General features: G+C 39.1%; 1 protein-coding gene across 4 annotated transcripts in view; it reads left to right on the top strand.

The window, feature by feature from the left end:
* The window catches only part of ctbp1 (C-terminal binding protein 1), a 23,722-nt gene continuing 13,577 nt past the window's right edge, over nt 1-10,145 (top strand). The window contains exons 1-3 of one of the 4 annotated variants that reach the window (XM_027154708.2): nt 111-174; nt 280-350; nt 9,938-10,092. In XM_027154708.2, coding sequence (XP_027010509.1) covers nt 9,955-10,092 — 138 coding nt within the window. In that variant the 5' untranslated portion in view covers nt 111-174; nt 280-350; nt 9,938-9,954. Of the gene's footprint in view, nt 175-279; nt 351-4,909; nt 5,245-6,616; nt 6,802-9,937; nt 10,093-10,145 lie in introns of those variants that run through there. The other 3 variants (XM_027154710.2, XM_027154707.2, XM_027154709.2) reach the window with 3 other exon arrangements.

Genomic DNA, 10,145 nt, shown 5'->3' with positions numbered 1-10,145 from the left:
AACAGCAGTTACAGCGAAAGGTCAGCCGATTGGCGCGTTCCCAAAAGCAGCTCATCACTGATTGGTTGGTACTCATTCCCTCGATTGTGATTGGTCAGTGTTTTTCTGCAACGGATACCCGAATCCGGCACGCCGAGGGACTGAGTGAGGCTCCGAAAGCGGGCGGAATGCAAGGTTTGTGATTGTTTTTGCCCCCTTTCCCCCCTCATACTTCCTGTGTGCTGTAGCCAGCTGGCGTTTCATGTGCACTGACACAGGCTTTTCTTGTTTTCCCCACAGGCAGGGAGAGGCAGTTAGAAGGGACTGGTTTTATGTCTGCTGGCTTTCTATCTAAACCCACCGCATTTGAGGGAAGTGTTAGGTGTAAAAAACAAACAAACATTTAATGTGTGTGGAATTTTAATCATCATTTATGGTAGATGGACATTAGATGTCCTTAATTTTAGTCAAATAACTTAATATAGGATGAATAAAGTACAGGGTGAAAATAGTGCTCATATTACTAAATTAAATCTCTGTGATTCTTAAAGTGCCCTCGAAATGAAAGTGAGTTGTCAGGGTGTTGAGTCAAAGTGGGTGTTGAGTCAGGGGATGTTGAGTGGGGGGGCTGAGTCAGGGGATATTGAGGAGGGGGGGTTCAGTCAGGGGGTGCTGAGTATTGTCTGGCAACAGCTGGCAGAGGTTCAGATTTTCATCACATCTTATTATTTCTTACTTAATTGGAATAAAATCCTGCATACGCACCAACGCTCTGTAGATAAGACACAACCATGACCTATATGAAGAACGTAAAGGAAAAGTTATTCCAAAAATGACATGTATGCAGCGTTCGTATATCCGCTATGTTTGATTTGTGCCAAAGAGAGTCATGTCTACTCAGGAGATATTTCTAAACTAAGATATAAACTACAAGCGTGGGATGTTTTGTTCTCAGTATAACTACAAATCGTGGAGTGACATCTGAGGGATGATCTAGAACAGGCTCAAGCATTACAAAAGTATTTTGTGGTCTCTGTAGAACAACATATCCTCACAGTAGCACAACTCAACCTAAAATCCACACAGACTGAGTGTGGGAGTTAACAGCTATGAAAACAGAGTACAACTCGAGTCTGTGTCTCGTACCAAAATAAAGTAATGAAATCATAGCTAAAAAGTAATGAAATCTTCAGTTAATTATAAAGGATTTTATTTTGGTGTAAGGAACATTAGTCATATTGTTCCATGCAGAGCTTAAGAGACAGAGTTATATTTTAGTGTATTATTTATTTTTTGGATGAATTAAAATGATCATACCGAAGTCAACAATGCAAATCTGCGACACGCCTCGTTCAGAAATTCATCCACAGATCATGGAAAGCCTACAGTCATCTGAAATAGTCTCACCATCGTGCATATACCATAAACGAGGCCAAACAACAGCAAACATGATTGATGTAGTATCGTGGGCGAATATTCCCTAACTTACTGTTTACTTCTGTTCACTCTTTCTGGTTTCACATTTAGTCATCATTAACGTCTGGGGTAAGATCTTTAGCTATGGAACATTGTCCAAAGGTCATGCTGAAGAGGAGTTCTCTCAAAACCTCAAATCAGAGGCTGGACTTCAAAATAAGGAGAAGGATCATTTCAGGAAATGACAACATTGGCTGTTAGTATAGGTTTTCTGCCGTGGGGATCGTTTTAATAAAATGGGCTTTACTGTAATGGTGGACCACAGCGTCATTTTTAGCACAACTGCCTCATAACCACAGGCTCTGTATTTGTTACAAGTGGAGTTGAATAGGAGGTGTGCGGTCACACAGAATTTATTACAAGAGGGAGGGTTGAGTTTAACAATTCTCCACGCTGCTCTGTATATGTGTGTGTGTGTATGTGTGTGTATGCGCGCATTTGTGTGTCAGCGAGGCAGCAGCCGTGCATGCCACAGACAGTTTAATCTTTTTTTCTCTGGGGCTTCTTCTCTCCTTACTCGTTGTTTTTTTCCCTCCTGTTTCTCTTGTTCCATTCCACAATAGCATATTGTCATTCCTGGCTGTACAATTTATATGCTTGATACTTGGCTTGTAATTGAACTGCTGTTTGGAACATATTTTAAATATTGGAATATATTTCAAGTAGTGACCTAAATAAAACTAGTCCCATATTTAACATATCTCAGTTTAATCTCTTACTTACTGTGTAGGATATTATTTTGTACAGCTATAAAATAGCCTGAATCTTTACCTATAGGAATAGTCATGAATCTGTGAATTTAAAAGCACCCTCTATATCCTCCTACCTTCCTAAACAGCTAGCTGAATATTGAACCATGAAAGTCGAATATAACATCAATATTGTGATTATCAAATACAATCCATTTTTCAGTAATATCTTTCTATATTTGAAAAAAAAAAACATCACACACTCTGATTTCAGGTGCAAATGTTTGTGCCGAATTTATTAGTTATTTTTATTGGATTTATTTTCTTCCTCATTTTTAAATATCAGTGAAGACGTTAAATAAATGTCTCAGTTTAACAGTCAAAAATGCAAAATTGCATCATTATTTTTATTATTATTTTATTATTATAGCATATCCATACAGTATGTTGCCATGGATCAAGTCAAGTCCAGTGAAGGGTCTTGATGTGCCTCACGACAAGCCACTTGAGGCAGTTTATCACAATGGGTGTGTGTGAATGCGATGGGATAATAGTCAGTGATTTTGAGGCATGTTAGAATGACGGTGCTGCTAAGGGAAATGTTGAAGATGTCAGTGAAGACATCTGCTAGCAGTTCTGTCACAACACTGCATTCCTCAAAACAGTTGGGCTGAAAACATGAATAGAACCCTTTTGGATCCAGGCTGCCTGCTACTTGCGCACCACGACTTTTAAAGTACCAGGTCATTCTTAAATTATTTTCCATTTGCAAGTAATCTGACATGATTAGTTAGGATCGTTTGCATATCAGATTGGCGGCTGGTTGTGACCTCACAAACTAAATTAATGCAAATTAAATTTCTTTACTGATCAGAAATTAAACATTTTATTTCACAGTAATTTAACATGGAAATGGACATTTCTGATTTTTGAGTTCTGTGTAGGAAAAAAAAGATCTTGCTTTATTCAGTCAGGAGACTATCTCTGAACTAACTTGGAAAACTGCGTACCCAAATTTTCCAAGTGACACCATGACAAAAACATGGTATACACTGTCTTTTTGTTGAGTAAAACCAACATGGTGCAAGGCCCTGTGTAGGGTGGGGCTCGGTGAAGTAAAAAAAAAAAAATTGAATTAAAATAAAGAAATCTTGGCAACCTACCTTGGCTTCTGCAAAACAGCACACATGCCTCATTTGCTCAGCTCTCCAGGTTGGCTCGTTAGCCAGGAAATTTAGCAGCTATCCGCGTTCTGTAGTATAAATAGCATCCCATCATCACACCACTGACAGTTAGAGATGTTGCAGAATAAATGTGAGGAAAAGAGGGAGTCATCTTGCTGAACGCACATCAAATATCATAGGAGAACTTTTCTGCATTTAAAGATTTCTGCACTTGGAAAAATCTAGTCGCACGTGGAATTAATTGAGGTTTTGTACTGCAAACAGATGAAAGTGATGAAGGGCTCAAGAAAATATTGAATGGAACATAGCCCATTTTTGTACACAATACCAAAAGTGCGGTCAAAGAAGTGCTGTCAGTTTTGTCATACTGACTTTTTTTTAATGTGTTTATTACAACTCGTTGGCGATATTCTATTTAACTTAAGTACCATTTGACATGGTAAATTATTAGATTACAGACAATTTTAGTAGTTGATTGTAGCTAGATTTTCACAGTCATTACTGTCTTTTGTTCAATTGCAATATTACTTGTTACCCTGTATGAGGTAATCCAAAGACAATATTGGCCAGATCATATTACTGACTGTGCATTAGAGAATGAGATCAGTCAGCATGACCTGGGTCTATGCAGTGAATCAGATAAACAGAAGCGTTGTTCAGAGTGAGTTTGCGGTAATAAGGACATCGTTCAGCCCTCTAGCATGCACTGTTTATGGTTCACCTTTTCCACTTAGTGTCTGTAGCACACATTATGTGTCCTAAACCACTGATGTTGCCCGACAACCAAAGAATTCTATTATGTTGTATGATTTTTTTTTTGTCTGACAAAATGTGTAAACCAAACTTCAAATGTTTTTATCGACATTAGATTTATCTTGTTATTGTTTTGGATAAAAAATGGAAAGCCCAATCGATCGACATATTTTAGACTTTTGTAAATTATTTCCCTGTCACCAAGAGTAGCATCCAAAACACAGGAGTTAAACATGGACATGCCACTAACATGGCTTCTTCTTCTTCTTCTTCTTCTTCTTCTTCTTCTTCTTCTTCTTCTTCTTCTTCTTTTTCTTCTTCTTCTTCAGACTATTATGTATGTATGTTATTTCCCTCTGTTGTCACCCAGGTCTCGTTGTCAAAACTGTAATTTACTTCTCTATACTGAGAAAAGCTTTTTTTTTTGTTCCGAGAACAGTACATTTATAGTTTGTATTATTAATATGCATCTTTCACCTATAATATCCACTTAGTGTGCAGTGTGCACTTAATGCACTGCTGCTGCAGCCACATGATTGTGTCACTGAGTCACTATTCACTGAGGTGTTCCTATTAATGTGGACGGTGAGTGGGTTAAATAGATATAGTGTGCTTCTAAATAGATTTGAGGCCATTAATTAGGTTTTAGAGTAGAAGCTTAATAGGTACTTTCCTCTGTCTTTGCCCTGTAGTTGTTCCCCAAAATTTCCATTTTTTTCCTCCTCCTTTTTTTTTCTTCTCAGGAAACAAAAGATCAATTTTGCGCGAGCAGAAAGACTCCACCCCATATTCCTCTTCCCTCTTTCTTGCAGCCATCTCTCTCTCTCTCTCTCTCTCTCACTCACTCACACACACACACTGACACTTGCGCTGCCATTCTGTATGTGTGCATTGAAATAGAAAGTGAGGGAGCAAGGGGAGAGAGAGAGAGAGAGTGTGTGTGTGTGTGTGTGTGGTGGGGCGAGCGTGCGCATATGCTCGTGCTTGCACGCGCGCGTGTGCAGCGTACACTACAGCGGAGACGGAGGGGGAAAAAGGGAATAAGAAAATTTGAGGTAGCCGCCATATGCTGAGGATTTGGTGAATGTTTCGTTGAAGGGGTTATTCGTTCGGACCTTACACGATGGGGAGCTCACACTTGCTGAACAAAGGCCTGCCTTTAGGTAGGTAAATCGTGTCGGATTTTTTTGCCCGCATGTGAAGCGGTTGTAAAGCGCGTGATATATGCGCGCGCGGCGATTATTTGGGCGTTGAGCGGTAAAGCTGTGTGTGTGTGTGTGTGTGTGTGTCCCCTTGACTTCCCACCTCCTTTCGCTTATGCTTTTTCCCCTTTCGTCTGTTCTGTTTGTCCGTCTCTCGCTCCTATTATCTTTCACGCTAACCATTCATCCTGAGCACAATGCAGCATGTTTTTTTTGTAAAGCGTTTTGGTGTGTGTGTGTGTGAGAGAGAGAGTGCGCGCGCACGCGCGCGCGCGCAGTGTGAGGTTTTCTCTTGTTCCACGCCGTCTGTCTCCTCCTGCGTGGAAAATCAGAGGGTTTTGGCAAGGACACGGTGCCTCTCTCACATTCGGGAGTCCTCCCATGTTGTACAGTGGAAATGTGGCTTCCAATCCAGGCCTTGACTTTTTCTCTTCCCTCGAAGGAGGAAATTTAGGGTTTAAAACCAGCCAGAACAGGAAGAGCTTAAGGCATGTTTTTATTATGCATTAAATGCGGCCACACATCAAAAATCACCTAATTTTAATATTTATTCTCTACACTATTATAAATATTAGAATCAACCTCATTTAAATAACAGCCTTCTGACATCTTTTCACTTTGTTGTATCACATATTCTTTCAAAGCCAAACCTCATTTAGGGTCGTGTGAGAAGGTTCTCACGTGTTTAACCAAGGGGTGGGTTGTGGGTTTTGCCCAACAGCAAGCAGCGACCGTTTGCATTATTGCCCCGGATGGCCGGGGTAGAAGATATCTCATCTCTATGAAGTAGCTAATTCAAACGGACCCAACACGCATCCCTGGGGGTCAAGAATGAAGTACTCTGACCCAGTCACACAGATCCACACTACAGCCACGTTTCTTTCCATGATTTGTTTTGCACATGTGTGCGATTCACCTGTTTAAACGATCCTTTGTGCAGAAACCCTAAAAGGTTCAAAAGAACACTGTATCAGCACAGAGTTAACGTTACTCATCGTTCTGGCTAGTCCTTATTTGGTCTGATTGCATGCATGACACAGATTAGGTACGCTTATATCATGCTGGCAGTTTGTTTTTTTTATCTGAAAATTGAACGGTTTGGGTGGGAGGAGGAAGCTGTTAGTCTGGAAAGCTAGACACTGCTAGACTTCACACAACATGAGCAACTAAAGGTTTATGAGCGGTCCTTAGACCTGGGTAGAAAAATAAAGGTAACTGGTAACTGTATGACTAAGGAGGCACGGGATAGTATGTGTGTGTGTGTGTGTGTGTGTGTGTGAGAGAGAGATTTTGGGAAAAACAGTCACGTCATGTCTGCACACGCCAGATTAGATACAGTGTGCATGGATCAGGCATGTCCAAGTCACAGAGGTACATATTGCAGTCACTAGTGAAATACCTGTGATGTCATACAACACATTTTTCACTGTTATTTCCAGAGAGTTTTGCTTTTTTAATGTCCTACCTTACGGAACAACACAGCTGACTCTGGTTCAGATGGTGGAGTGTCAGGTTAAGGTATATTGTACTGCTTTTTAATTGAAATGAAATATTTATTTTTTAGGAACCTTCATTTGTTTATTTTAAGTATTTTTAAATGTGTGAGGAGGGAATACAGGGAAACATGCACTCACATACACACATCATCAGGGTGATTTCCATTGAATTATGTTTAATATTCACAATTATTTCAATACATATTCATTGCCTATATATGTACACTATCAAAAAAGTTTCTTTGTGGTGTTTTTTTTTTTTAAAACTCCATAGAAGAAACATTCTCCAAATTCTTGTCTAGTGGAAAGTCACAACTATAAATGTGTCCAATATAAACACCATATAAACTGAGCCTTTTTATGAGCTTAGATGTTGTTCAGAAATGAATTATTGTATAGTACATGGAGTCATTATTGTCGCCTGTCTAACAACAAACACATTGTCCTAGAAAGGTGGGAAACTAGAACAATATGACAAACACAGCAGACAGACTGAAGAGTACCTGAGGCGTGTTATTATTTATTTTTCTCTCCTCGTTTTTAACATACATCATCTGTGTGTTTATCTGGACGTTATCAGCTTCTGTTATCAGATTAGGGAACAAACAAGAATGGTGGCATTTACTGACGTTAATCCTCAGCACACAATGCAAACATGAACTTTTACCCTGCAGTGTGTGTGTGTGTGTGTGTGTGTGTGTGTATAAAATATTCTATAGATATCAAACCTTCATCCTACCCGAAGGGTCTGTACGAGCACAATATGCGAGATGCCTTATTGAGATTTTGTGCTGAACCACAGTGCAAGTACTTGGAATTAATACGTATAATTGACTATATAGTTAAATATATTATTATTATTATTACTATTATTTTTAGTTGTGATTTTGATAAAAAAAAGACTCAGTAGTTGTATCTCAGTGGTTAACGTGTTGGACTACTGATCGGAAGGTCGTCCATCTGCCCTTCCTTGGCCCCTGAGCAAGGCCCTCAGTTGCTCAGCTGTATAATTGAGATAAAGGTAGGTCACTCTGGATAAGGGTGTCTGCTAAATGGCATAAATGTAATGTAATATAAATTTTGAGACTCCCATATAAGTGAACGAGCTGTTAATATATAAACGATAACATTGTGGAATTAGTGAATTAATAGAAACCTGTGATCTGTATCAACTGACAACTATCACAACTGCTGCTATAGAATCTTAATCAACACAAATTCAACAGTGATGTGGTATGTGATTTTGAGTATTTAAGGTATTTTGTGTATTTAGTGAAAAAAAATGTTCTGAAATGAACAAATTTTCCAACCTGATTTCTTCGCAAATAGTTGATCGTAATTGTGCCAAGTAACCGTTTTCAGAACCAACCATTTGTCACGTCTGGAATTATTTGTTGTAGGCAAACAGGAAATGATCAGATAAAAATCTTTACACCGATCAGTAGACAGATGGATGTGGAGTTCGTCTGATACGCTCGTGAAGGTGACCTGCTTCCTCGTTATCCCAGACTTTCTTTGGGTGATAACCGTATGGTTAGAATAAGAATCTGAATATTTTGTGTCCGTGTCACAGGCCACTTCAGGATGCATCTGCGTCGCAATATGTTCAGGAAGCGCAAGTGTGACAAGTGAGAAAATGACCCAGCATGCTCGGTTATGTGTGCTGTAATTGGTAGCAGCATTTTGTCAGCGACGAACCTTTTTCGGGTTTGTCCCAGAGATATGTGAATATCTCACTGGAGGTCAAGTACAGAATTTATTCCACAGGGTTTGTTTTATTTTGGCAATCTTCCCTGTGAGACTAACCTTGAGTGTTAATGTTTTTGTCTATCGTTTAAGCGTTTTTTTCTTCTTCATTTTTCTGAACTTCTTGCACAGAAACAGTTCTGCCACGTGCTGTTTTAAGGTCCGCAGAAGAGCCGTTGTTTAAACTTATTTTTGCATTTTATATTCCTTCTACTTGTATAATGGCCTGGTGGCTGTATGATTATGCTTCCTTATTTTGTTTAGCCCACAGGCAACCTTTTTTGGTCAGATTATGAGGAAACAAAAAGAGTGCTGAAGAAGCCTTTTGTTAAGATATAGAAAGATATAGAACAAATCCCCAATGAACTGAAATTTCACTGGAATTTTACTTTCGTATCTCTTTAATCCTTGTACGTTTTTGGGTTATAATTTTTGTCTTCACTGTCATTAGAAATTGCATTTATTATTAGTCTATTTTCTTTTATTTTCTACTGTTTTTTTAGGGTGTAAAGCATTAATAATAATAATAATAATAATAATAATAATAATAATAATAATGTCACAATTAAAGGAATTTTCTACCATAAAATTTAGTAATTGCAAAGAATTTATTACTGTTGTGTAACAAGAATAATTTGTGTAAATCATAAATGAATTATCTGTAAGTCTATGACAGTTGTGATGATTAATTAGATTTCTTCAAATATTTAACAAAACAAGTCCCTTGGCAAAGAACAGGCTAATGTAGTGTTCATCAGATATAAATTCTCCCGAGATTGAGAGAGAAATACTCATTAAGTGCTCGAATCTGTACAGAAATAGACGTTGGTGTTGACTCCATTTGTGCTCACTGAGAGCACATAGACATTGATCAGTATTGTGGAAGTTTTTTCTCTTATTGACTTTCCTTTAGTGTTGGTATCTTTAGCCGAGTCATTGAGATGTCTTGCTCCTTTTTTTCCTTCTTTTTTTTCCTCCTTTTTTTTTTTTTCTTTGAGGCTTTAATGCCGGAGCGTGGGGTGGCCTCAATTTCCAAGCTGCGGCTTGTATTGCCATGATTCATTTTACCACAAAGTGGAATTGATCCTTGCATAACGGGGGTGGTGAGCCGTTCGTTCTATACAAGTCCGTTTGCTGTAATCGAGACATTTCGGTGCATATCGCATGCCACAGAAACGACAGACTCGAAGACGTCTCGAGCATTCGTTGCATTATTACGAGATTTATTAAACTTTATTTAGACCTAAGATTCGGATGTCTTTTGAATTCAGCACAACTGAACTCTTGAAAAAGTCGCAGTATTCGAAACTGCATGCACAGGAGCGACATCTCTGCCTACAGCGCTGCACGGTAGCACTTGGAACCACAGTGAGGAAAAAGAAATAACTCAAGTTCCACATCTCTCTGTGCAGGCATTAGGCCTCCTATAATGAACGGGCCCATGCACCCTCGTCCTCTGGTGGCGCTGCTGGACGGCCGGGACTGCACGGTAGAGATGCCTATCCTGAAGGACGTGGCCACGGTGGCCTTTTGCGACGCTCAGTCCACCCAGGAGATCCACGAAAAGGTAGAGGAATCTTTTACTGTGTTTATATTTGTGTATATATTTGATATGTTTTA

This window comes from Tachysurus fulvidraco, chromosome 17, assembly GCF_022655615.1.
Source record: "Tachysurus fulvidraco isolate hzauxx_2018 chromosome 17, HZAU_PFXX_2.0, whole genome shotgun sequence".
NCBI classification, from domain to species: Eukaryota; Metazoa; Chordata; class Actinopteri; order Siluriformes; family Bagridae; genus Tachysurus; species Tachysurus fulvidraco.
This window is presented reverse-complemented; position numbering and strand designations above follow the sequence as displayed.